The sequence below is a fragment of the Bacillus rossius genome, chromosome 6 (assembly GCF_032445375.1).
Source record: "Bacillus rossius redtenbacheri isolate Brsri chromosome 6, Brsri_v3, whole genome shotgun sequence".
NCBI classification, from domain to species: domain Eukaryota; kingdom Metazoa; phylum Arthropoda; class Insecta; order Phasmatodea; family Bacillidae; genus Bacillus; species Bacillus rossius.
In genome coordinates this window covers 63,481,423-63,509,407 of record NC_086334.1, presented here as the reverse complement: position 1 = coordinate 63,509,407, position 27,985 = coordinate 63,481,423, and the positions used below count along the sequence as shown (strand labels likewise).

General features: G+C 36.0%; 1 protein-coding gene across 1 annotated transcript in view; it reads left to right on the top strand.

Annotated features, from left to right (window-relative positions):
• The window catches only part of LOC134533259 (serine/threonine-protein kinase sel-5), a 124,590-nt gene that overhangs the window by 63,751 nt on the left and 32,854 nt on the right, over nucleotides 1–27,985 (top strand). The window contains exons 12-13 of the mRNA XM_063370691.1: nucleotides 5,544–5,636; nucleotides 8,805–8,855. Of these exons, the coding sequence (XP_063226761.1) occupies nucleotides 5,544–5,636; nucleotides 8,805–8,855 (144 nt within the window). The remainder of the gene's footprint in view (nucleotides 1–5,543; nucleotides 5,637–8,804; nucleotides 8,856–27,985) is intronic.

The window sequence follows — 27,985 nt, the reverse complement described above, 5'->3', positions numbered from 1 at the left end:
GGTAACTAACAAACTAAGAAATCATTCAGAATATTTGGAAGCAAGCTTCTTCACTAACAAAAAGCAAAAATAAATAAAACAATATACATAATCCACAAAAAAATATATCATATATAATTCTGAAGTTTATATTAATTACAGGTCCTAATACAGTGAAATCCTCGCAACTACAAGAACTGACAATGGCAGAAGATTTTATCGTTACAATAAGTACTTGTAACTGCCTAATAATTATGACGTACTAAGCCCAAAGTTTGAGTGCCATAACTTCATAAAGATCTAAATTTCACATCATATGTTAAAAACAGTGAATTATTAAGAGAAAGTTCATGGAGTAAAAATTAAAAATAATTTTGCTATAAAAAAGATAGGTTTCTGCTACATTTAGGTATATCTATCCATTTTAAATTTAATGGTAAATCTCCACATTCCTCTGTTGTGTTTCTCGAATCCAACGCCTAGAGGATTAGGCCCTACACTTTTATGCTGTCCTAGATATTGGAACCTCTTAGTTCGTAAACTGCACCCTCTGCACCTAAACTGCATCACTAATCCCAATTTGAACTGGTGTTATTGCCTCTTGAACCTTTGCACTAGTGAGACAGAGAATAATGCAATGGAATGCAGTACTAATGAAGTTTCTAGCATGGTTCCACTTAATTCTTTCTCCTCTTTCCTGTGACTGCTAGGGAAGGTAGCTCTTCCCCCTAATTCCACTTTCCATGCCTCCTTCCGTCTATCGCCGTCACATTCTGTTATCCATCTGTTTACTTTGTGAACGACTTTTATGCTGCGTTGGCAAAGAAGCTACAGTAAAACCCCGTTGTTACGACCCCATTTATTACAACCACCTCTCTATTACAACATATTTTCGAGGAAACATAAAAAATTAGTCTTAACAAGTAAAACATTTGAAGGAAATCTGCTGAAAATTCGTGTAATTGCTTTGGCTGTGTTTCTCTTGACGAGTGCTGTACTCTGTGTGGTGCAGTAGACACCCACTACCCCTGTCTGATTCTCTCCTTTCTCCTTACCCAGATAACGTTTCCATGGAGTCAGGTTGTTTTCCCATATACCATCTGCTGCCCGGTGCCCAGCAGTGAACCATTGTGATATAACTCACTCTTGGACACGCTACCCTCACTATTTACTCCTGTTATAACTAGACACCTGAAAATGTCTTGATTAACATAACCTCACAAAATAATGTGGTTTATGATGATTTGAAGAAATGCTTTTTTTTTTCCCATCTCTTATTTTAGAATTATGATTTCACGACTTTCTCAGATAAAGCATCTTGAAAACAGTGCATCATAGAGTAAAAATGCATAGAATAAAACTTGTTGCAAATCTAATTTTGAACAAAAAAGGTCTGTACTAAATTTTTTATATCTTTAACAGTTTTAATTCAATTAGCAAATCTCCAAATGCCTGCTGTGTGACGGTTTCGTACTACAGTAGAATCCGTTCATTATGACTCCGCCTATATTGACGAACCACCTATTATGACATAATAACACAACAAAATTTGGTTTTAATATAAAATTCTTTGTAAATAAGTCGGATATAATGACTTTGCTTACAGTGACATGTCGCTTATTGTGACCCATTTTTAATAAATTATGTCCGGTTATAATGACCGACATGATTCTTTACACCTTCGGCAATGTTCGTTAATTCCCGATGACATGGCACATGGCTCGTTTTTGTTTTGAACCTCAGTGAGTAATTGACAGTTGAAGGTCACGCATTGTTGTTTGTGATATCCTGTGGAAAAAATGTCATCTCAACACCGTAAAGCATTTACGATTGAGCAGAAAGGTGCAATTATATGCACATTAAAAAATGGAGAATCAAACCCTTCTCTCGCAAAGGTATTTGGCGTGGGTCATTCGACAATCTCAATGATTTTCAAAAACAAGAACTGGATTAAGCAATTGTTCAATTAAAATGTTTTGAAACCGAAGAGGCTTCGGAAATCGCGACAAAAAAATGTTGCATTAATTGAGTGGTTTAAAATCACGAGAAACAAGGGAATACCTGTCAGCGGCCCTAAGCTACAGAAAAAGGCAAATATTTTTGCCACACGTTTTGGTATTCTCGACTTCAAATGTTCTGCAAGCTGGATCAGTCGTTTTAAAGTTCGACATAACATTGTGGCTGAAAAAATTGTCGGTGAATCTTCGTCTGTTGATCAAAATTCAACAACAAACTGGTTGAAGTCTGTGTGGCCGAATCTACGAAGACAATTTTCTCATGATGAGATTTTTAATGCTAATGAAACTGGACTGTTTTATAAATTAATGCCGGACAAAACTTTGAAATTCAAAGGTGAGAATTGTAGTGGAGGCAAGTTGTCGAAAGACAGAATAACTGTCATGGTAGCAGCAAATATGAGTGACACAGAGAAAAAGAAATTGCTCGTTATTGGAAAGTCACAAAAACCAAGATGTTTTAGCAGTGTCAAATCGTTACCTGTTGATTATGCTAACAATCGTAGAGCTTGGATAACGTCAGAGCTTTTTGAAAAATGGCTTCGAAATTGGGATCGTGATTTAGTGAAGAAAAAGATTTTATTGCTGGTTGATAACTGTCCGGCTCATCCAAAAGTTACTGATTTAAAGTCTACAACACTTGCTTTCCTTCCGCCGAATACATCAGTACTACAGCCAATGGATCATGGAATAATACAATCACTCAAAACTAATTTTAGAAAAAACCTTGTGCTCAAAATGATTAATTGTCTTGATGCTAATGAAAACAACTCTTCTACGAAAATAACGGTGCTAGATGCAATTCTGTTGGTTAATAATACCTGGAATAAAATGTCACAAAGTACCATTCACAACTGTTTCAAACATGCTGGATTCATTGGAAACCACGACAGTTTACCTGTTCAAACAGCAAAACATGAATTTGATGAAGATGATGATGTCCCTTTATCTTTGTGGTCACGAAACCTAAATTCAGATTCTTTAGCAGCACCGGAAATGCGGGAATATTATGTTGATATTGATGGTGCTCTTCTCACATCCGAAGAACCCACCGATGAAAATATTGTACAGAACATTAATGCTAGGGAACACCTCGAGAGTGATGGGGAAAGGGAAGAGGAAGTCGAGGAAGCACCACTACCTACCGCAGAAGAGGCATTAAAGGCTGCAGAATTATTATCACGATTTGTTCATAGCAATATTGAAGATGATAGTAATTGACCATGTCGATGTGTTCTATACACAATAGTATTAAAGACTGATTTTACAAAAAAATGAAAAAACAAAAGCAGACAAAAATTACAGATTTCTTAATTCATGTTTCATGTTTGTACACATGTTTATAATTATATGCTAAGTTTCTCTATTAAAATACATAAGTATTCATTCATCTAATAAAGGTTTTTTTTTTTTTTCACAAAACGCTTTGTATGACGTCCGCTTATTATGACGTGTTTGTTAATTCCCTTCGATGTCATTATAAACGGATTCCACTGTACTTCTGCTCTAACTCCAAGCTCTTCTGACCGCTGACAGCTACGAGCTTAGATTAAAACTACACGCTCAGCCTCTAGACTATGTTACACTTTGCCACTTCTGACTGCCTCCTGAACTCCTGAACAAGGCCATAAGAGATGAGACAGGTTTGAAATGTCTCTCTCTCTCTCTCTCTACCCCCCTCCCCCCCCCCCCTTCGCAGCCACCACCACCTTCGCAACCATAACTGTGCATGCAATCACAAAGAAAGCATCATTGCGCCTAATCTTCTTGGCCTCTCTTTCATTTTCCTATTGAAATCAGTTATCATGTTTGTTAAAAGATACAATGCATTTCACAGTGTTCATGGTTATTTTGGTGACAGTAGGCGGTCAAATATTCTTTTCGTGGGTATCTTGTTTGTTTGTTTTTTTCGGAAGGTGTACGTTATTCAAATAAATTTATGTTTAAATTTGAAAACTTGTCAATTTTTTGGCAGAGACGACTGAACACGGAATTGGTGTGAAAAATAGCAAATTTTGATGTCCATTGTTCAGGGCAGGGGTTAGCCAGTCGAAAAAGTTCATTACGACCCCGTCCCCTTCTATTCGCAGGAACCATGCAGGGTTGTAACAACGGAGTTTTACTGTTTTTGTTTCTTTTCTTTTAACTGCCATGTGCTGTTTTAAAAGAGACTTGGTCAGTGAATTTTTAAGTCTTTCTTTCACTAACATTTGAAGGTGTGGGTGCGTCATATTGTTTTTTTTTATGAATATGTTACAGTCAGATCATGTTGAGTATGAACACATGTTCAGTGCACGATGGTGGTTGAGTGGTCAGATCACTGACCTCCCACCAAGGTGATCCAGGTTTGATTCCTGGCAGAAAAGACCCAAATGATGCTAACTGGAAAACATTTGCTAATATAATAAATGTTAGGTTTTTCTAAGGTATTTCCATTTCCGTCATCCATTCATCGCACCATTTTCATCTCGGTACCTTCTCCCTTCAACTCTAAAGACCTATACGTCAGCATATCGTTAAGTAGTAATTAATTTGTTGATTCATTTTTTCAAATACGTTTTCAGAGGCACAATAATACAATAATAAATTAATTAGTGTGTGGTCTATTCCGATTCCATCAATTTCCAATGATATCTAAGTATTCTCAGTCTAATGTTTTTTTAATCAAAGCTGGTTATTTCCACCCCTATAACACAATATTAAAATTTTAATTTTAATAGGGGCATCAAAAATGCTTTATCTATACTTGAAATAATTATATTCGTCTGACTTAAGAGCGGTCCGTCATTAATAGAATGATACTATACTGTATTCCTCAGGTGATTGGGTGATTTCTGATTTATCAAGCTACTTTAATAAATCAGGAGTTTACAGTTGTATTTTATGATTCATCAGTGTTTTCACATATGTATTAGTATATGGATCCAATATACCAGAAGTCTGTTTTGACTGGATGGGAGATTTGTTCAGTTAACTCTAGTAGAACTGATTTTTTAATAATAACTGTGAAATTTTGTAGTGGCAGGTTTTACTAAAACAAAATTATTTTACAATGGTTCGTTACCATACATTTACATAATTCTGTTTATGTTTTAAAAATTATTTACCCTTTTTTTAATTCAATGATTAAGTACAATTTTATCATAGTATAACAATTCAGAAAACTTATTTAGTGAAATTGTAGTGTCCTGGATTAATCAACTGTATATTAACTGGAATAGTTACAAGTAAACATTAAATATCGTTATTTATTTCTTATCGCAATTTAAATAAATTACGAGGTTTTTTAACTGATATACAAATTGGAAATACTATGACAAGCATTAAAGTCTTATTGCAAAGAGTTTAGAATCTGGTAAAATCAGAATCAAAATCAAATCATCAAATCCCAAATATGAAAATAGAATGGAATCAGAATCATCATATTTTTTGGAACTAATCCAACATAATTTTTTTAGTTGTCATGGATGAAGTGTAGAGCAGAGGATAGAATAGAATAAAGGAGAGAAGTGTGATGATCAGAGCTAGCAGTGTGTGTTCTGTGCTCAGGCATCTCGAACGTGAAGAGTCGTGAGAGCCTGGTAATGGCGCTAGGAGAGGCTGTAGAAGACCCCTTCATCTCCGCTCCGTTCTCCCACCCAGGTAAGCAGTGCAGCCACCTTTTATGCTTGCCTGACGTATTGACCGCTCAAAAATTTCTCGGGTCAAGATTTTATGGTGAATTGTGACTAAACCGAAATAACACTGAAAAGCAAGTTAGTACACCACCATAACATCAAAATGCATGTTAATTCTTCACATAGCACCTAAATTTAACTAAAGTACCTAGTGGAATTTATCAGCATTTAAATAAATCAACTCAAATCACATAATACACTATTTTAATAGGAGTGTTTAATTAAAAGAGTGTTATTTATTTAGCATGAAATTTGTATCAAAATATCTTGCCAAATAAAGGTAATGTTCCAGTAGTGTCTTTCTCGTAAATAAATCTCTCCGTACATTTTATGGTTTACCGTCCTGGCAAAACCTTACTACAACACTTTTCTAAAATCTTAAATTGTAGTTTTGTAAAACTATGAACTAAAGTCTCTTGGCATAGTCCAAATGGTTCTTTAAAACATTAAAAAACCATTCAGGGTTTTCACTTATCATAAATGTCTGGCTAAACTTTTGTATGTAGCAGTTCCTGGCTGTAAATGCGATCTTACCTAGCGTCAAGCATACACACACAAAAATCTGGTGTTAAAATGGAGCAGTTTCAAATGGCTTTTTCACAAGGCACAGCGCCAAAGTTTATTTGCAACATTTCAAATTGCCAGGCTGCTGCATTTTAGAAAACCACAAAAATATTGGCTTTTTAAAGTTTACTGCCCATGACTTCATGATGGTTGTAAAATGATTTCTTGTTGTTTTCCAAGAAATGCCACACCAATTATCAAATCTGGCACAACGTAGTAGGTTGTTTTCCGGTGTATCGCCCCTGTGCTGACCACCGTGCCGGGCGATCATCTCGTGCATACCGTGGAGGCTGATTCTTTCCTTGAAGGTTGGGTCAACTCCCGCACTTCAAACAGTCATCGCATGAAACAGTCTAATCCTAGTAATCCTAGACACTAGCAGCCAAGACATTTCACTCGTCTTGTATAAAACCTACATAACTTTTTAAAGTTCTTATTTAAAAGTATCAAGTTTTAAATTTATTTTACATAACCATTGACAAATAGTTTAAAATTTTGCAGGAAAGCAAAATAAAATAAAAAAAGCAATGACAATGACTTTAAATATTGCAGCAAAAAAGTATTGTTACGAATGCGAGAAACCAAATCACGATGCCAGGTTCGGAAATGGCTGGCGGCCCTACACGGCCACTGGCGTCAAGCACCAGGTCCACCGACATAATGAATGTCACGTGCGCCTGGCTGGGCTGGATACAAGGGTTGTCCCTTTCCCCCTCCCCCCTTCCCGGCTCCCTGCTCATCGTCCTCCCTCGTCACTGTTATCTATCGCTGAGCGGCCTTGGGAATTCCGCGGGCCGCCGCGGGGAGTGGCTTGATGTTTCGGGCGTCGGGTTAGCCCAGAATAACGCATCTCATCACAGCCGCTCTCATCGGTTCGAAAAGGGCGCCCCAGGTACTTAAGCAGTGATGCCGGCCTCCGCGGGAGTTCCGAGCGAGTTCTGCGACAGTTCCGGATTTACGGGAGCAAATATACGAAATTGGCGAAGAGCGTGAGAGACCTACACCTATCTCCCCCCCCCCCCCCCCTCCTTGTCTTTTCTTCCCGAGTGGAACGACGCGGAGTTCAGCTGGATCGTGAGAGTGCGACTGAGTGGCGCGAGACTGTGTGTGCGGACAGGCGCGAGGTAAGGGGCGAACCACTGTTGAGCCTAGCTGCAGCGCAGAGTGCGAACTGCGGAACTTGACAGACATTGAGTGACTTGAGAATAAACATTTTTAAATGCCAGTGATTTGTAATCTGACATTTTTAAGTACAATTATTTATTATTAATGTAAATATTAGTGATCAATAAAATAGTGATAAAACTTAATTGGACTATCGCTTACGAACCTAGTTCTCCCCACATAGGTCATAACAATATGTATATATTCAGAGTGCAAGTAATTAACCAGTAGGAATCCCATCATATCACTCCAGTTGTATCCTCCCGACCATATTCCTCCAATTGTATCACATCATACCCCTTTAACAGTATTCTTCCAATTGTATCCTAGTGTATTTCTAAGATTTTATCACTTCAATCATATATCATCGTATCATTTTGATTGTATTCTATTGTATCCCTCTGATCATATCCCATTGTATCTCTCTGATCGTATCCTACCATATCATTTAGTGCACTTGTATAGACAGCTGTGATGCTAATTAATCTTAACTTCCAAGGGCTATTATACCTTGTATCATTCAGTAATGAGTAATTTAAAAATATCATTATATTTGAAATGTTGACTCAAATATGGAATTATTCAATTCCAATAAAAAAAACTTTAAATACTAGCAGACATGTAGCATGCCAGTAGCAGTAAATAAGAAATACAATTCTGCTACCATTGACTACAACAGAAAACACTGGCCTTCTTTCATAATGGATGCTAAAATAAGTAAATGTGATGTATAAATAAATGGTCACAATCCTTTTACCACTCTACAACACAGTAGCAGCTTGCAGCTTACCTACTTGCTGCATTTACCTATGACGAAACATGTTGCGACTCAAAAAATTGTTTCAAATTCAAGTTAATATTTGCAGTTAATATGTTTGTAATTGCTGAACTAAAATATATTACGTGTAGCTGCTATTAAGAACCGAAACTAGTGAAGAACTAGGGTTTAAAATGTAACAATTTAGCATTTGAAATTAATTAGAATTCGCGGTTCAGAAAAATTTCCTGTCCTGTTACATGGTTAAGAAACTTATAACAAGGTATTCAGAATTTTCTGAACTCTCCATTCACTAGCTTTTACAGTTTTGTAGTTTGCATAGCTCTTATTTTCCACATACAGTACATGCTTCATGATTGTTTTCCATATTAAAGGTAGCAGTTTTTCAATACTGAAAGACACTAGTGTGGTTGAAATTTGGTTTTTTGTTCAATTTGAGGTGGTAGGTATGTATTTTTTGTCATATCTCTTTTTTAAGGTCTGAGGTTCTAAAAAAATGTTTTACTGTTTTTTTTATATTAAAACTCTTTAATATTTGTTTTACATTAATTACCAGTCTTACATTTTGTTGACTTTTTCAACGTGGATGCTGTTGTCATGAACATTAACAAAAATAATGTTTTGCAGGTTCTAAGCATGGAAGCAAGGACAAGCAACCAAAGAAAACATCAGTAGGAGGTAAAATTTAAGGATGAATTGTGTATATGTATATTATTTTAACATTTCCTAGGAAGAATTAGTATTGTAATCATATAAGGTTATACATAGGTAGTGTTATTATATTTTAGAAGCTAAGGTGATGTATCCATTGATATTCAGATATGTATAAGCCAGAGTTAGCAGCATAAAGCTTATTTTTCTCGAATGGCATTGGGTTATGAGTTGCATGTTCACTTTGACTGTAGCTTTGAAGTGGGATTTAGTTACCGCGTGAGATTCTCAAAAAAGTTTGTTTTAAACTGTAAATGTGATACATGTGATGGATGTTTGAGGTGTATGTAAATAATACGTATTTTATCACACACCACTCAAACTGTAAGAATTAGACTGATTATCTATTAGTGTAGGAGGTAAGGTTTGATATAAAAAATGGTTTTTATAAGTGGGCAGGGTTGGGTTTTTTTAGCCACATTGAGATGGCTTGTTGCAAGATTGTCAGTATGGGTGTTAGCACCGTATGTGCGTGTGTGATGATGTGGAGTGGTTATTGCTTTTTGGGCTCAAAATCTTGTCTTCCTCACTCTCTGTAGCCCTGTTAGATATAATTTTCAATTGCTCTTGGAAAGAAATTTTTATCTGTCACATCTACCTCTAATGATTTGGGACAAGATTATATGGTTAATTGCGATAAAACCAAAATAACTCCGAAAAGCATGTAAATTCACCGCATAACACCCAAAAGCATGTCAAATCACCACGTAACACCGTAATGAACGTTAATACACTATAGACGTAGCACTGAAATGCAAGTTATATCATGGAATAAAGTGGCATGTAACCAAAACTTAATTCAAATCATAAAAGAAAGGAATATTTCAATGTTTGAAACTGAAATTCAAGGAATTTCATTTCCGGACAAAATATTGTACCAAAGTGCATGGGTCAGAAAAATTATTTTAATTTGTTTTATTGTGCATCACTTATTGGATCACTTTTAAACAACAAATGTTCTCTAATTAATTTTTATTGTTCTGAATTTGTTTTAGACCAATTTATTATAAATAAAGCAAAAAAAATTTACCACAATTTTGGTGGAGTAAGCATTACAAAACAGCTTTTATAAAAATAAAAACTGTAACACCACAATCTTCTGTTTTAAAAACAAAATTCAATTAAAAATAAAACCATAAAATCTTGTCTCTACTAATGAGAAAAATATTCATTGAAGTGTAAACTGAAATCATCAGTTGAGTAGTGTTTCACGAGTGTAAAATACAAAGAGAAAAGTCACCATTTCTTGTGTGTGATGTGCCATCAGCCACTCCTGATATCGGATATCTTGTCTTGTACTGTGGTAAAGTGTACGTTACAGATACGCTTCAGTTCCATCAGTCAACTTTATGATTCATTCCTGTTGCTTACAATTGTAAACACTGAAACCTTGGATATACTTTTAGATACCTAGAACTTACCAGAAAACCTTAAAAACAAACATATTGTTCTGCAATATTATTGGTTACATGAAACTAACTTCTGTCTAAAAAATAAAGTTCATGTTACTCAGTACATTTTATAGAAGGGAAACTTCTTTGGCAATTCAAACCTCGACTTGTAAGTATAATAGGAAGGTTGAAACAGCAGAGACAGAGACAGAGACAGAGACAGAGACAGAGACAGACAGAGACACAGAGACACAGAGACACACAGAGACACACAGAGACACACAGAGACACACAGAGAGACAGAGACAGAGAGAGAGAATTTCTAAATAAACATGAATTAACATTAAATATTAATCACTGTTCAAATACATTAAAAAGAAAAACTGTGCGTGTTACTGTTTCTTCAAACAATTCTGCCATTTGGAACACACCAAATCTCAGAACAAAATACAAAATACATTACAGGTAGCGCTATTTATGCTGGGAAAGCAGGGACTGTCTCAACACAGAGCTCTCTACACTGCTGGTTGAACAAGGAGTAATGCAAGCACGCTGGTAGCAGATATAAAATTCAAGGCTCTCACAGCTGACTGTAAAGGATACTTATATCTATTTCCGGAACGAGCGCATACATCCAACTCCCTCGTACCAAGTACCTATTCTCTGTCCTTATCGCATCATAAAGGTTTCACAACAATGTTCCACCAAAACTTTGTATTAAAATTTGGCCTTGCAATTTTACACTCATTGCGCTCAAAGAAGTTTCACTTAAAAAAATTATTGTATCTTTAATATTTATTTGTAGCATTTATCATATTATATATTTCAATTAGTTGCCATTGCAAAATTGTGTTCAAAACAAGTAACAACACACAAGTCCTAATAGGTATGTGTTGGTTAGACCAACAAAACAAAGGTGCAGAAATTGAATTTTGTTGTGTGCAATGTGCAGATGTGTTCCTGTGATTAATTTATAATTTTAAGTAAAAAAAAAAGCTTGGAGTGAATCAAACGTACCCACTGGGTTTGTCGAACGATACTTAAAGATTTATGACAGTTTTAATTGGCATTGATTTCTTACTGACCATCTGCTCGTCAGGTATCTAAAACTAAACCAGGGTAATGTGAGCACTAAAAGACTTTGTTTATTAAATTGAAAACTACATATTTCAAATGGAAGCTGTGTACCTGTTTGGTATTAAAAGTACGGACTATATCCTATAGCAATTAAAATATTATATGTGTGCAATGGATTTCTTGCTATTGTTTCTAGTTAGAGCCATAAAAAATGTGGTCCAAAGTCTGCAACATAGGCAACTTTTCATTTCCTAGCACCTACTTTGTTTAAAAATAATACTGATAATAATTATTGTGCAGTGTTATTCTGTTTGAGCTCTAAACTATGCTATTCTACCTGCCCTAGGTAAAAACAAAATATTGTTTTCTTTTTTAGTTTTCTTTTCGTCTATTTTTGGTGTACTGCATGCCCACTTTTTGAATAGTATGTGTTTGGCAATAGGATTCTGTAGCACTTCAAATTTGAATCCATCAGTGTTATAAAAAAATCTTTTTTGATTCACCAAATGAACCTTAGTTGAGATGTGCTTCCTTGATCCAATCTCTCTTAAATCACAGTAGAACCCTTCTTTTGTTCAATTCCAGATTGTACACTTCCTGCATTTTCATCCTAATTGAAGTGCAAACGAGTTTTTTCACTGAATTGCATTATCTATTTAAAATATTATTTTAAGCTCAAAAATCTGCTGACAATCCATCAATACTTCTTCACTAAACGGGGAGAACGTGTCATAATTTTGCCATGCCAAACAATCAGACATGTGTAAGTTTCAGAGACAGATACAGTTAATAACTTTTTCTGCTATTTGAACTTTCCTTTCAGCCTTGCATTAATGCCTGTCGTTATAACTGTTCTCATTTGTACTCTTGTCATTGTTTGTAAGCCAACTGTGTCGGAAAGCTAACCAAGTTGACTAAATAAGAGAAATTGATCATCAGGGCATTGGGTATTTAGCTGGCAGAGTGTTCAAAGGAATATGTTTAAATTTATAACTTTTTTTTTTACATAAAATCAAATTATAGGAACTGTTTTTTACATGTGTTGGTAATGTATAGAGACCTGGGAATTTCATGGGTTTGTCTGTGTGCTCAACCCATGTTTGCTTTCCCATTGGTTGATTTCTTAGTGAGAACATTTTTATCCTTGTTAATTGGCACTAGCTGATTTGCTTACTTCTCTCCATCATTGGATCACAGTCGTAGAGGGGCATATTCAAAGAACTGCGGTCCAATCGTGAACACATTGCGAGAGTGTGAAGTTTGGTCTTCTAACTTGCGACTAGATGAATGTACAAAATTTCCAAATTTCTAGTAATATACCGTATTTACTCGTGTATAGCGCGCCCTCGTGTATAGTGCGCACCACGATTTTTGAAACAAATTCCAAAGAAAAATTTTTTTTTTCTTCCCATAAATAAATTTTAATAAAATTGTGTGGTACCTGTTAAGTAATAACTTATGAAACAAATGATTATTTACATTGATGTGTGGTGATGTGTCAGGAAAATACTTAAATTAAATACTCTTCCACCTGAAAGCGAAACTTTTGTGGCATACTGTACCATCTGAAACGACCGAGCAAGCTAAACTCTGCTGTGTAGACGGAAGATAATGAAGCGCTGTATCGTCACAACTGGTACAAGGACGGGAGGGAGGGAGGCAGGCAGGAATGGGACTATAACCATCAAGTAACTTGACAGTTGACAGTACTAAACACCATCTCTCCCGTCACCGTTGCTAAGCTGGTGCCGAGAACTAGATGACTCACCTCGCGCGCGCAAATGTGTGTGTGTGTGTGTGTGTGTTTGTGTTTGTGTGTGTGAGTGAGTACGAGAGACCAGGTTGTGAATGTATGTGTGTGTGTGTGAAAGAGAGGCCTTATTGCTTGTGCTTATGTGTGGGGGCTGGCCAGAAAAAAAACACACCCGGCAGTTAACGACTTCCACTCCTACTTCCCGCCTCCACCCCTCAACTTTTTTTTTCCGTGTATAGCGCGCATCCTTGATTTTTTTCCTTTGCTTGAGGGGAAAAAGGGCGCGCTATACACGAGTATATACGGTACTATGATAATGATAACATTAATTTCAATCCTGATATAACTCAGTATAGACTCAAGCATCCTGATTGAAAAATGTAGCTCTAAACACACTTGATTGAACTGAACCAGAAATTAAGGGAGTTAATCCAGCCTAGTCATCAAGGTGGACTGTAGTGAAGAATCCAAATTAAAAGTTTACCCTTAACACTCAGAATTGTATGGAAATGAAATGGAAAAAGGAACAGCATCCTTTTGAAAGTGTCTAGTGTAAAGTTGACAGTTAAAATAAAGCTGTTGAAGATGCCTAAAAATAAGTTTTGCAAACAACAAACAAAACCATTTAAAGCATCGTGAAATTTATAACCATATTTAACTTTACTTCATTTGCCATTTTGAAGACATATTTGGGGTTAGCAACAGAGGAAAAAAATAAACCTTCATCTCATTTTTCAGTTTAGGTTTATGTTTATGTTTCAGTCAACTTTAAAATTACCATACGCAGTTCAGTCACTGTTAACTTCCACCTGTTTCCATCCACTACAAAATTTTACTCTAAAAAAAGCAATACAAGAGATGATTATTTTTAGAACTTTTGTCTAAGCAAAACTAAAAATCAGATAATTTCCATGCTGCACGAAGTTTACACAATAACTGTAATAGTATTTTTTTTAAATTTCATATTTTAGCAGATATTAAATTTTTTTTTAATTCCTCCTTTTAACTGTTTTACGAAACTGACAATTGTGTATGGAATTGTAAGCTGTTATGTCTTTAAGAGCACGAAATACAGTTAATTTTTGATTATCCATGTTAATGGGGACCCACTGATGCTTGGATAATTGGGTAGGGGGGGGGGGGGGATGGTTTTGCAGTAAGGGCTGCCCTCGAATTTTGGTTGCACCATGTATTTGTCTTCAGTAGAATTCTAAGCACAAGTGAAGTCTTGTGTCTCAGCTTATTGGAATGTAAACAACACGGCACTGTGTCATGACAATCATCCACTCCTTATGCTCACTCCCCCCTTCCCCTTCTCCTCTTATTGTATTTAATTTTTCTACCCCTCGGTGGCAAGTTATACTGTCTTCTCAGTTCCTTGTCCTTTCATAAAACTAGCAGCAGGGATTCTTGTGCCAGGCTGGAGGAGAGTATCAGTAACACTTTAATACACCATTTCTCAGAGGATTGATTTTCACAGACCTATCATGGGAAAGTTTCCCTAAATAATAGATGGATGCAGCAACACAAGCGCATCTTGCGGAGTCGTAGCTGCAGTGTTCATCAAAAATGTTGCAATTACAAGCATGGGAAATAAACAGCACGAGAAAACTATACTGTTGGCATCACAAAAACGTGTATTGACAAGACACGTGAAGATTGCCTTCATGAATATTGCTAGTTCAGAGTCATGTAAGTTAAATCAACCCTGCCCAAGATAAGATAGGGCAAACTGGCTGGAGAAGTGAAGCAACAGTCAGGGCATCCGCCTAGGGTTTTAAGTGTGACAAGTGTGACAAGTGTGACAGCAGAAAGGGCCAGTGTCAGGGTGAGACCAAACAGCTTTCTGACACGGTAACAGGGTGGTTAAAAATATAGAACGGCAAAGCGAAGAAGTGTGCGATAAGAGCGATACCTTCTTCTTTTTTTTACAGCTTTTTGAACATAACAAACCAATAACTGTACTAAATTTAAGCACAGATAACCCTAAAACCGGATAATCTGGGCCTGGACGATTGAGAGTTTACTGTATTTGTGTTTGTATTAAACATCCTAGCCACAGAGATTTAAGTTTTGTCAGACTGAGCAATGATTTTGCCCTCTCGATCTCTCTGTGGACAGAGAGACAGAATATGGTTTTCAAGCAATCAGCTCATCCCTGCTAACAATAAGTGACCCTCATGGATTAGTTTGAGAATGTCTTATCTACAACTTGGTGTGTATATCATTATTCATTGTTTATTATTTGTATGGTATCATCCAGTGTTGTGTCACACCAGAAAGCATAAAGCTGTCTTCCTAAAACAGGACAAAGTTAATGGAAATACCTAAGTCAGTATTTTCAGCTTATAGCACTGGCATTCTGCCCTAGTTATTCGTCCGGCTTGTATTTGCCAGCAATATCATGGTTTCAGGCACAGAATAATTTTTTTAACTTTTAAATTTTTTTTAGGGAGTTATGTCATCCAGTTAGAGGTCACTGTCTGATGTAAACCTTTGAACAGAATTGTAAGGCAGAAATCTTTAACAACCAAATACTACAACCAGCAGTTCACATTACATGAAGAATAACTTTTTTTCTTTGTCTTTAAAACAGCAACACAAACACGTGGACACTTTGAAGGTTTTTATAGTCTCACGACTCCCAATCCTAGGGAAGAATCTTCAATTTAATAACCACTTCATTGTTAAACATGAAGTATGCTACCTAATACAGTTGTAATATTTGTTTGAGGCTGCTCATTATTTTTGTTTCCTGAAGTATTTTAGTGAATAATATTTAAATTTTTGATAGTTAATTTAAATAGTTTACATTGAAGCAGAAGAAAAAATATATTTGTTAAGTGAGGTGAAAATGCTTTTTTTTTAATATTATATTATTATTTATTATTTATTTATAAACTTTATTTAAACCAGGGCTCTGGCTTGAGTAAAGGCGCACAAAAGGAAGAAAGTGAGCTCCATTACGAATGATACTATTTCAAATTGAGGTTCAACCATTATGATATTGTTTTACCGTGGTTTCCAGAAATAACTGCAGGTAAATGCAGGATGGTTCCTTGCTGTAGGCCAAGGACACTTGCTTTTCTATTATCGCTGATTTGTGTCGTGGGCCACCTCCTCTAATTACCTAGGTGTCCATGAACTGCTACGCACTTATGTATTCATTCAGTCCCTCTTAAAGACCTCATCAACAAGACGTTCATAATTAAAATTACATTTTTTATACAAGGAGGATGTTACAAATTACATCTTTGAATGGGAGTTTTACTTCAGTAATAATTAGCTTAAATATCCTTTGGGACAGGAATATGTCTACCATGTGACATGTGGATGGAAACGCAAACTTAGTGCACAGCTGTTTAGTACGATGTTGCAGAGCTGAAAAAATAATAAAGGGTGTGAAATATATTATTCTAGCCTATGTGGCTCCAAATAGTTCGGTGAACTTTTCAAACCCAGTCTCTGGTTAGCTGGCGAAGATGAAACACCGCTTCTCATCCATATATAACTCTTTGGTAGACATTTTACTTAACGGTGCAGGAATCCTTGCATAATAAGCTGCAGAAACAAACCCTCAACAATTCCAATCTCCTCTGCAGGTGCCTTTCTCTCTCTCTGTGCCCCCTCCTCCTTCCTCCTTTTCCATTTCTCCTCTCTTTGGACACACTCCACCTTGCAAACTACGTACATTCTTTCCAGATATTTTTTACTTTGCTGAGGAGTAGATTGATTTATTTCCATGAAGACTTCTATATCAATTTTTTTATATATTTTAGTTTTAGTACATTGCTGATTCCATATATTAGGAAGTGGGTTTTCAAGGGTATATTGTTTGTTGTGGTTCACAATCCTTTTTAGGTGGAAACACACTTTTTTTTTGTCACACACATATAACATGTCTTACAACCAAAGTGGTTATGTTTGGTTGGTTGAAGTTATCAAGAAGATGAAGTAAAAGTTTTTCATTCCTAACATAACAATGAAATGTTTCTGAGCATAATTATTGCTTACCATTTTTTAATTTTATAATTTTGCTTTAGTTGAAAGTCTGTGCATCTTATCTGAATTTTGAATGACTGCATAAAACATTTCTAGTGAAACTTTTACACCTTGTTACAATATGATATTTACTAACAGGTTCCTGTTAGTAACCACAGAAGAAATACAGTGGAACCTCATTGCAAAGTGCTTCCCTTTAATGGATTTCTCAATTTAAATCAATTATTAATATGCTAGGGATGGGCCGGTTTAATCCTCTACTCCGAATTATTTTCCTCGAATCCTGAATCTTTTTCCTAGAGTCCTGAATCTTTTGAATACAGGAGATTCGGTGGGATTCAAGGAAAAATATTCTAAGAAAAATATTGAAGTAAAAATATTAAAATAAAAAAATTCAACACTGGCAAAAGTTTACTGGCTTATTTATGTTTATTTTTGTACTTATTCTAATATTGTTCCCCAAAATATTATTCTTTATACGATATATATGTATGTGTGTATATATATATATAAATAAAGTAAATTAAATACATAACATTTATTCTTCTGGATAACTTAGATCAGGAAACGAATATAAATGCCATATTTAGGGACCCAAAATTATGGTGAAGCACAACATTTGGTAAATATGTAGAATAGCAGTATTTGCGAGAAAAAAAAATGTTAAAAATCAGAAAATACTTTTATTATATGCTCTTTCACTTCCTCTTTTCATTAAACCCGGCGGAGATAAGAAATTCCAAATACTTTAGGAGATATCAAATTTTTTAATTGTCATAGTTGAGCGATATTTGTTAAATTTAAAAATTCCGAAAATACTTTTATTCTATGCTCTTTAACTTTCTCTTTTCATTAAACCCGGCGGAGATAAGAAATTCCAAATACCTACTTTAGGAGATAACGAATTTTTTAATTTTCATCACTATACCTGTGCATTCATGCGGGGTTGACCATTGTTTCTGGTTTACGAGTATGAAAATTTTTTTTTCTTGCGGCGTTCACCATTGTTTACCCACCTCTAACTTAGGTGAGTTTTTAACGTTTCAAATTTTAATGTTTTATTTGTTATTTGGATATTGTTGCGCAAGTAATAAGTAAAAAAAATATTACGTGTGTTCCTACTGTTCATCCTTTGTCCCGGTTTGTTAGGTCAGGTCAGTTACATTATCAATACTTTAAAACTAAACAACCATAAAAATTAGTTCATATTATTTTTAATGTCTGCTTAGTTTGAAAGTTTTTATAATGTAACTGACCTGACCTTATCGACCATTTTAATTAATTAGGCATTAATGAACACACGGCAAAATAAAAAAATTGCTACGGTCGAATAATAGCACAGGTCTTGTATTGCAAAATAAAAACGGCGATATCTCCTAAAGTATTTGGAATTTCTTATCCCCGCCGAGTTTAATGAAAAGAGGAAGTGAAAGAGCATATAATAAAAGAATTTTTTGATTTTTAACATTTTTTTCGCAAATACCGCTACACTACATATTTACCCAACATTTTCTGAAAATGACAAAATTCTTTTGTTTTTTAAGTTTTTTCTGAAAACGTCATGCAGAAGGTCATAGATCTTTAACACAGAAAACAAATTTCAATAAAAAAGTATTTTGGTATATCGCGATTCGCGGACATATTTTTTTCTACAGAGCGCATCTTATTTATTTATGAATGCCACAAACTCGACAAGTTGCTCTTGTTCTGTGTTTGTATGTCTTGTATATCATATCTTTGGTTATTAGTGAATAAAAAAAAGAATGGCATTGTTTACAGTAAAAGCTGCAACGCTTTTTATATTTATACCTGGTTTTATGTAAATTTCTTTCATTACTTAACGTGACACACAAATTTTGTTTTTCAAATGGGGAAAAACTTGATTTCTCGGTAAACGTCCGAACAAAATTGAAAAATAATACGGTCTTATCCTATCTTCTCGTTTCTTTACACTTAGACCCGTTCTACAATGGCATGGATCACGTAAATGGAGACGGATTCCACGGAACATTTCACAATCGCATCTTCTGCTTCCACGAAGCATGGAAGCGTAACAAATGACAACCAATGAGATTACATTTCAAGGATACGAAATATTGATTTAATTTTAAAAACTGTTATGCTTCGAAAACATAGCTTAGGCAAATTTACATAAAAATTAAAAATATACCACATAATTATAAAACACTAGATATTATTGTATTTGAAATAATTTTGACTGTATTTAGAACATAAACATGGCTACCACTACAAACAAGTACTCAGCTTCTATTGGTCGCACGGAGCAACGTAAACGGAAGAGCTCAGTATTCCTGAGATAATCCGTACGGGTCCGTCTCCGTCTGTGTGCCATTGTAGAAACCGTTTTGCATGAGATCCGCCTCCGTTTCCGTCTCATTGTAGAACATGCCTTAACTTTTAAGAAACCTAATAGTTATGCCAAGAAATAATTGTTAATGGTATGTGAAGACATGTTACAATTTGTTTAACGTACGTTTATCCCCGTATTATGTTTTCTTTTACTTTAGTTATTACATCTAGAAATGTACCGTTTTGTAGGTTCTGACATGTATATAACAAAAGATTGAGTTGGTGTACTGATTTATTTAGTACTTACCACAGTAGTTATTTTAATATTTTGGTTGAATTTAAGAAAGTTATGGAGATGTTATGTATATTTTTGAGATTGTTTCTGAAACCCAAAAATGTTTTTATTTTGTAAAAACAACCAGTAATTCTGAATAAAAGCCTTGTTTCAGAGAGGCATGGGAGCGGTTGCCTTGAAAAAGATTTTTTCTTATTTTCCTGGCGTGTTTTCAAATCATTCTGCAAGAAGGCATTTTGTTACCTCAAGTAGTTTTTAATTTTATCAAATGATATAAATATAATAACGTTATATTGTAAAATCGGTTTGTTGTTATAGATTAGTGACATTTAAAATACTGTAAAATCATTAGGGATTACCAATTTAAATTGTAGCTAACAATCTCAGAAACAAGCAAGTGCTATGAAGAAGCATTTTGTGTTTTCGTTAAAATTTTTATTTCTGGTAACATCATTTCATTTTTGATTATTGAAACCTAGATTCAGATTCGAGAGGTAGATTTTAGGCAATCTTTGAGATTTGGATTCAAGAAAATTGGGATTCGACCCATCACTAATACATACATATATACACACACACAATAAGTTGCAGTACTGAATAATGAAAGTAATTTATACTGAAGCATTGATAAAAGTAAAACATCCTGCATTAATATATATGTTACTGCAGGATTTTATATTTAAATTTGGTTTATATATATAAATCTGAGTGTTATATATATTGTTACGATTTGCCTCGGGGGTTCGTAAAGGATAGCCCAATTAATAGATTTTATTTCACACACACAGTTTTATTTATTACCACTACTTGTCACCTACAAATTATCTTCTAAGATGGTAAATAATTAACTACACTTAAAAATGTCAATTCCCCAGTCACTCGTTCCACACACCTCGCTGGGCCGCACTTCCGGCGCAACTCTCGCCGCAGCACCCCTCGTGGGTCTCCGCCGCGGGACTCCGTCGCCGCACTCCGCCGCCGCCGTCACACCCTTCGCCGAGATCCCACACGACGACTCGCTCGCCACTTCACTCGGGACTCCGCCGCGCCCGCGACTCTATCGCCCGGAAACTCCCGACTCCACTGATCTCACTCACTCCCTGCCCTGGAACCTTCGTCCAAGGACTTCGCCACTCTGCCGCACCCGCGGCACTATCGCCCGGAAACTCCGCTGCGGGAGAACTCCCCACTCCGACTGACTGACTGGAAAGTCGGCCAAACCTCCTTATATAGCCCTTGGGTTCCCTTCCAGAACAATCGGGCATGTCTCCGAGATATCGCGCGACCTTCGCCGTCGAAATGCCCAGAAACGCGTCGTGAGTCCTTCCTCGAAGGACGCGGTGGCTGCTCAAAGAACGCCGATAAATGCAACAAGCATCGGGTTCCCACAAAACACACCGATAAACATGTCTGAGTCCTTTTATTCCGCAGTGCGGCCTCTTTTAAGTAACTCGATCTGAGGCAGGTGCGCGCTGCGACGGTCAGGATGTCGCGAGATAGTATGACACGAGATACCAGGGAGAGGATGCGGGTGGAAGGGGGCGCAGACAGGCCGAACGAGCGCGGCGACGCCAAGCACTGCAGCCAAGCGCGATCGTAACATTGCCCCCTCCTTAAACCTGTTCGTCCCGAACAGGTAATGCATCTCCTCCTGGAGGTCCCCATGCTACTCGAAGTTTAGGCCTCCTGCCTTTCCTCCATCGCGGGCTATACAGTCTCACCAGATAACCCTCTCTTGCAGTAGATGTTGCTTCTCTCGTCACCCAGTGACACTTCTGCGTTGCTGATGCCCAATGTCGTTCATTCAGCTGCCTGAGACGGGCCGACCATTGTCTTGGACGGACCCGATTCTCTTGAGAGCATTGCTCGTTGCCTCCCAATGGTTCGCTTGTTTCTTCCCTTTTTCTCTCTGTTTGTTCTCTCGTAGCTACTCGTTCACAAAGCATTTCTTCCCAGCTCTTCTTCGTCTCTTCTTGGTTCCTCATTCCCTCTTTGTTCTTATGAATATCGTCTGGACTGCTTTCAGTTACTCCTTGCACCATCTTCTTCACCCTTTGTGTTCTCATTTTCTCTTCTCGGTCTTTCTTCCCCTGTTCTTGGTCCTTCTTCACCTCTTCTTGGTCTTCCTGTGTCTCTTCTTTGCACTTCTCTATCTCTTCTTGACTCATGTACATCTCTTCTCGGCTTTTCTTCAGCTCTTTTGTGAATTTTGCCATCTCTCTTTGGTTTATCTTCATTTCTTCTTGTTCAATATTCTTTACTTTGTAACTCATCTTAACTACTTGTATGCTTTTCTTCAGCTCTTCTTTCATCTTCATGTCCTGGCTGTTCTCTCCTTGGCTAATGTCCTCTTCGCAGTTTTCTTCGCTGTTCTCTTCGCTGTTCTCTTCGCTGTTCTCTTCACTGTTCTCTTGACTGGTCTCCTCTCGGCAGGTCTCCTCTTCGCTGGTCTTCTCTTCGCTAGTCTTCTCTTTGTTCTACTCTTCACTGTTATTCTCTTGACTGGTCTTCTGTTCGCCGTTCTTCTCTTCGCTCTTTTTCTCTTGGCTGTTCTTCTCTTCTATGCTTATCTTCACTTCGGTCTTCATTTCATTCCTCATTTCTTCTTGGCCATGCTTCAGTTCATCCTGACCCTTCTTCATTTCCTCTAGGCTATTATATGACCCGCTCTTCTTTTCTTCATGGTGGTTCTTACTCTCCTTCCTTCCACTCTTCATTTCTTCCGTAAAGTTCTCGATTTTGGTTACCATTTATTCCTTATAGTTCTTCATACTGGCTAACATTTCTTTGTTATAGTTCTCCCAAGTGGCTCTTATTTCTTCTAGGGCAACCATTATCTCCTTGTATTGCTCGTCAGTAAGCTCTTCAGTAGCCATCTCTCTCTAAAGCATTTACTAATAATTAAACAACCTAAATAATAATTATTTTTTAAATACTGTTCTTAATTTTATATGACCTAGCCGAACCTTCTAATTAAACTAACAATAACTCTATTACATTCAAAACTAACACTGACTACAGTATACTCAAACTAACTCTAAAAAATTTCAAATTCACTAATGTTCTAAACACTAACTTTATTCTCGTAAACTAAATTAGATCCTTAACTTTTATTCTAATAATGTAACTGAATCCTAAATCTATTAATTAGGGCTATCCCACTTCTGACACCAAAATGTTACGATTTGCCTCGGGGGTTCGTAAAGGATAGCCCAATTAATAGATTTTATTTCACACACACAGTTTTATTTATTACCACTACTTGTCACCTACAAATTATCTTCTAAGATGGTAAATAATTAACTACACTTAAAAATGTCAATTCCCCAGTCACTCGTTCCACACACCTCGCTGGGCCGCACTTCCGGTGCAACTCTCGCCGCAGCACCCCTCGTGGGTCTCCGCCGCGGGACTCCGTCGCCGCACTCCGCCGCCGCCGTCACACCCTTCGCCGAGATCCCACACGACGACTCGCTCGCCACTTCACTCGGGACTCCGCCGCGCCCGCGACTCTATCGCCCGGAAACTCCCGACTCCACTGATCTCACTCACTCCCTGCCCTGGAACCTTCGTCCAAGGACTTCGCCACTCTGCCGCACCCGCGGCACTATCGCCCGGAAACTCCGTTGCGGGAGAACTCCCCACTCCGACTGACTGACTGGAAAGTCGGCCAAACCTCCTTATATAGCCCTTGGGTTCCCTTCCAGAACAATCGGGCATGTCTCCGAGATATCGCGCGACCTTCGCCGTCGAAATGCCCAGAAACGCGTCGTGAGTCCTTCCTCGAAGGACGCGGTGGCTGCTCAAAGAACGCCGATAAATGCAACAAGCATCGGGTTCCCACAAAACACACCGATAAACATGTCTGAGTCCTTTTATTCCGCAGTGCGGCCTCTTTTAAGTAACTCGATCTGAGGCAGGTGCGCGCTGCGACGGTCAGGATGTCGCGAGATAGTATGACACGAGATACCAGGGAGAGGATGCGGGTGGAAGGGGGCGCAGACAGGCCGAACGAGCGCGGCGACGCCAAGCACTGCAGCCAAGCGCGATTGTAACAATATGTATATATATAAAATTGCAGGATATATATATTCCTGCAAGATTTTTTTACTTTTATCAATGCTTCAGTATAAAGTACTGTTATGTTCAGTACTACATCTGTGTTTTTTTTTCTCGAGTACATTTTAATGAGATTTCACTGTGGGGGACTACATCTGTTATTATTACCCCAGTCCATGAGGGTTGTCTGCAATAAGTGTTCAAAGTGAGATCCTTTACCGTCGAGCCATAAAATGTAAGCAATCTGTGCTGTAAGCCATAGATTGATGTCTAAAAAAATTCACTCTCATTATTCTACTTAAATTGTTTAAATTTGATATTTTTGCATTATTATTTTGTTTTTTATAATTTAGTGAAGCTAATATATTTATCATATCACAGTCTGTTTTCAAAATACCTACAAAGCTTTATGGTATGCAAGCTTATAAAGGTGGTTCTGCTTTGTTTTGTTTGAAATTACCTAGGTCACCACCAAAAATTGTTGGACATATTGCTATTTGTTATAAAAACTTGGAATATGTAGTATAGTTTATAAAATTCTCATATTCTGTCAGAGAAATAAAATATGTGTAGTAATTTTAAAACAAAACCTACAGTCATTTTAACTACTTGATACATTGCTTTATAACATAACATAAAAAAATGTTTGTTCAATAAATGAATTTTGGGTGAGTGTGGTTATAAAAATTGTGAAGGGTAGGTTTGTGCACAGAGACTTAGTTATCTGTATCTCCAAGATTATAGTGTTCACAAACTCTGTGCTTATAGTTGAATTCACTGTGAAGGTTGTTAGCTTACCAATTACTGCCATTTATTTATGTTCTCTCATGCTCATTTATTTTTAAATTGGTGGTTCCTGTATTGTACTGTTTTCCCTGTCATTTTACTCATCCATTATCGTTTATTTTTTATTTGTGGTTAGATTTATGAACATTTAGAGCACTAGAAAATAATTTGAATTATGCACATTCATGTAATAAATACAACACTAAAGCAATCATTCATATATTAGGTTACTTAGTTATGTTGTTTTATAATCACCTAATATGAAAAACCTATACCTAAGCTCACTGCAAACATGATTAACAGAATAATTACTGGTGCAAGTAATTTATGGCTTTCAATTAATACTTTAAAATTAAATTTTGAATGTTAAATTATGCTTTTGAATGGAAGGATTTGTGGTTGTAAAGAATTAATGTGATCCATCACATTTCACAAAATGTAATATTAGGAGTGGGTGCAGGATTGTAGTTGCAGTTGTAAGATCTGTTGTAAGAGGGAAACAAAAGCCTATGTTAAGTTGAGAAAATGTTTGTGTTCATTGCGATGTTAAGGAATGAGTCCTCATACCATAACAATGGGACCAGCTGGGTGCAACATATCTCTCTTTAGGATGCTTACTGTTTAAAGTAGTGGTGTGCCGATATAACATTAACATTACCAATTTCTTAATGCAGGTACCAGTCTAGTTTCATTGAATGTAACCTGTTCATATACCATTTATTAAACAGTAAGTAAAATGATGGAGCACATGCACAACATTTTTTTTATGCATCAAAGCACTATAAATTAAAAAATTACAAAATTGATTTTTTTTTAAGAAATTACATTTTCATAAAACCTACTTCAGATTACTGGTATTAGCACAAAATGGTGATGTGTTTTACATTTTGTTTCTAACATCTTGATTGTTTAATATCAATAATTGTTAGTTCACATCATGACAAAGTTATTGGTGGCCTGTATATATTGGATGCTTCAAATGAATGAGCATTTAAATTGGTACAGCCCAAATATGTTATTTTTTCTCATTAATGTCAATATTACCAAAACAATAAAAATCAGTCCTTTTACATTACAGTATATGCCATGCCATTAGTAATTAAGTTATATTCTTCATGGCTTTGTTTGGTAATAATTGAATTGAATTTTGGTATTTTTTACCTGTAATTCGTGTATATTTAATGTATTTTCTGAATTCATTTTGTGAATTTTGGAGGATTTTTTTTATTTTTTGATAATTCCTTCTGCTGATCTCTGCAATGAAATATGTTAAATATAGGGATAGTGTCTGGTATTTTATTTCTTTAATGACTAATATACTAATATTGTATATTGTTTAGTTGCATTTTATTCTTGGAAATTATTAATAGTTTTTTTTTTTTGCATATTTAAGGTTTCATATTGTTTTGCAACGAGTTTTATATTATTTAATGCTTAGACTTAATACATAAATGAATTAGGTTAACTATAATTTCATTTATCACGAGTGAACTTGACTATATTTAATGGTGTGTTCATGGAGAATGATGTGCTATACTCTTTTGTTAGCATGATTGTATGTTGTATGTTCCCTTGGATCATTAGATATTGTTTTTTCTGTCAGTAAAGGTTTATTTTTGCTCTTAATCACATAAGTTTTTGTCACAAATACAAAATTTATGGTGGTTGCTATCACTACCACTAACAAGGTGGTGGCTTGTTTATGGTTATAGTTTCAAAGCGCTCTCACTGAAACATCTGTACTTCAAAACTAATTGAATCAACTTTTTTTGGTTTTTTTTATTTTTTTAACAAGCAGTAATTAATTTTGTTTTAGTAAATGGATAATACTGTGAGTTGATTTGGTATTGTGCTGTCTGTCTCATTTAAGTTTTCTGTTGAAATTTTAATATCTTACTACATTATGTTATTTTTTGCATTTTTTTATGTAAACATTTTTTTTTAACTTGTAAAATAATATGTCATTGTAAGTAGATCTACTCTATGAAAACATATGTTAAACTTTTCAAAGAGTTGAGCACTTTTCCTTTCTTATTCCCAAAGAATTGTCATTGATGATGCTATGCTTATGCTTTACTATTTTCTTGGTGTTTTTAATTTGCTTATATTCCAGATTACCTTGGTAAATTTGGTGTAATTTTATAAGGAAACTTTTGAGGGTCGGTCATTTAGAAGATTACAAGCAATGTTGCTCAAGATTACAGAGCTATCAACTATTATTGTTCATGTAACAATAGAAAGAAGGAAGGGGTTTATGTTTTATGCAAAATAAGTGTGTGTGTGGTGTTTTTTGTAGTTTATTCATTGTTATTTCCTGAATATGTGTATCAGAGATGTAGTGTCTGGGAATATAAGATAGTGATATAACGATAACAAAAAATGAATAACCAAATTAGGTTTCCGATTGTTTACGTTATCCAAATACAAATGATTTGATTATCAAACAAAGGCAAATTGGCAGGACATGTAATGATTGTAATTAGTTTAGCACTATTCCATAAATTTTACAACTCCCTTTTTGAGGAAGCGCGAAAAAGTTTTTTAATAAGTGGAAAAATTTGACCAAAGTCTGTCAAAAATTTGTTTCAATTCCATTGCGCTGTGTTTCTCCTGAGGAGAACTGTACTACATGTAGCACGGTTCGCACGTCCTGCCCATGGCTGATCCTCTTCTCCCTCCTCCCTGAGATAACCGTCCGTGCGCCGCCTGGCAGCCAACACATTACCCTCTCATTGTGCTTCTAGAATTTGAATGATTTTGGATTTTTCTTGGTTTTGAGGACTTAATATGCTTTCTTTTTCTTCAATTAGTTTGCGTTTTAAAATTGGTTTTGTGGACAGTTGTTGACAACTCGCACATTTTGAAGTGAAAATTCTTTGCTGAGGGGCCTACAATTTTTGAGCGTTATGAAAATTCCAATTGTATGAGGGGAGTAGTTAGGTACATGGTGGGGGAACAGAGAGAGGAGAGGTAGACATGATGCAGCATACTTGCACAGTTGCACACTAGCATGCCTTGCACAGTTGCACGCTAGTATGCCTTGCACAGTTGCACACTAGCATGCTTGCACAGTTGCATACTTGCACATTTGTGTACTTGCACAATAGCATAATTTAGTGCTCACATACTTGCATATATATTTTTTTGATCTGTGACCTCAGCCAAAGAGAATTTTGTTTCCTATACCTAATAATAATAATATATATACACATTCTTCTTATTTGTGCAAAGTTAGTACATAAGGCTGTGCTGGATCCCAAAATTTGGGAAATGTTTAAGAATCACTATGATTTTTTTTTCTGTCTGAGAGTAAAAATTAATTTTCTTTACTCTTTAGGGTTATTCATGTGGAAGTTTTTTATTTCCCCCTACAATCAGCTATGTAAATTGAGAGGAAACTAATACAAAAATACTGATTTAACGT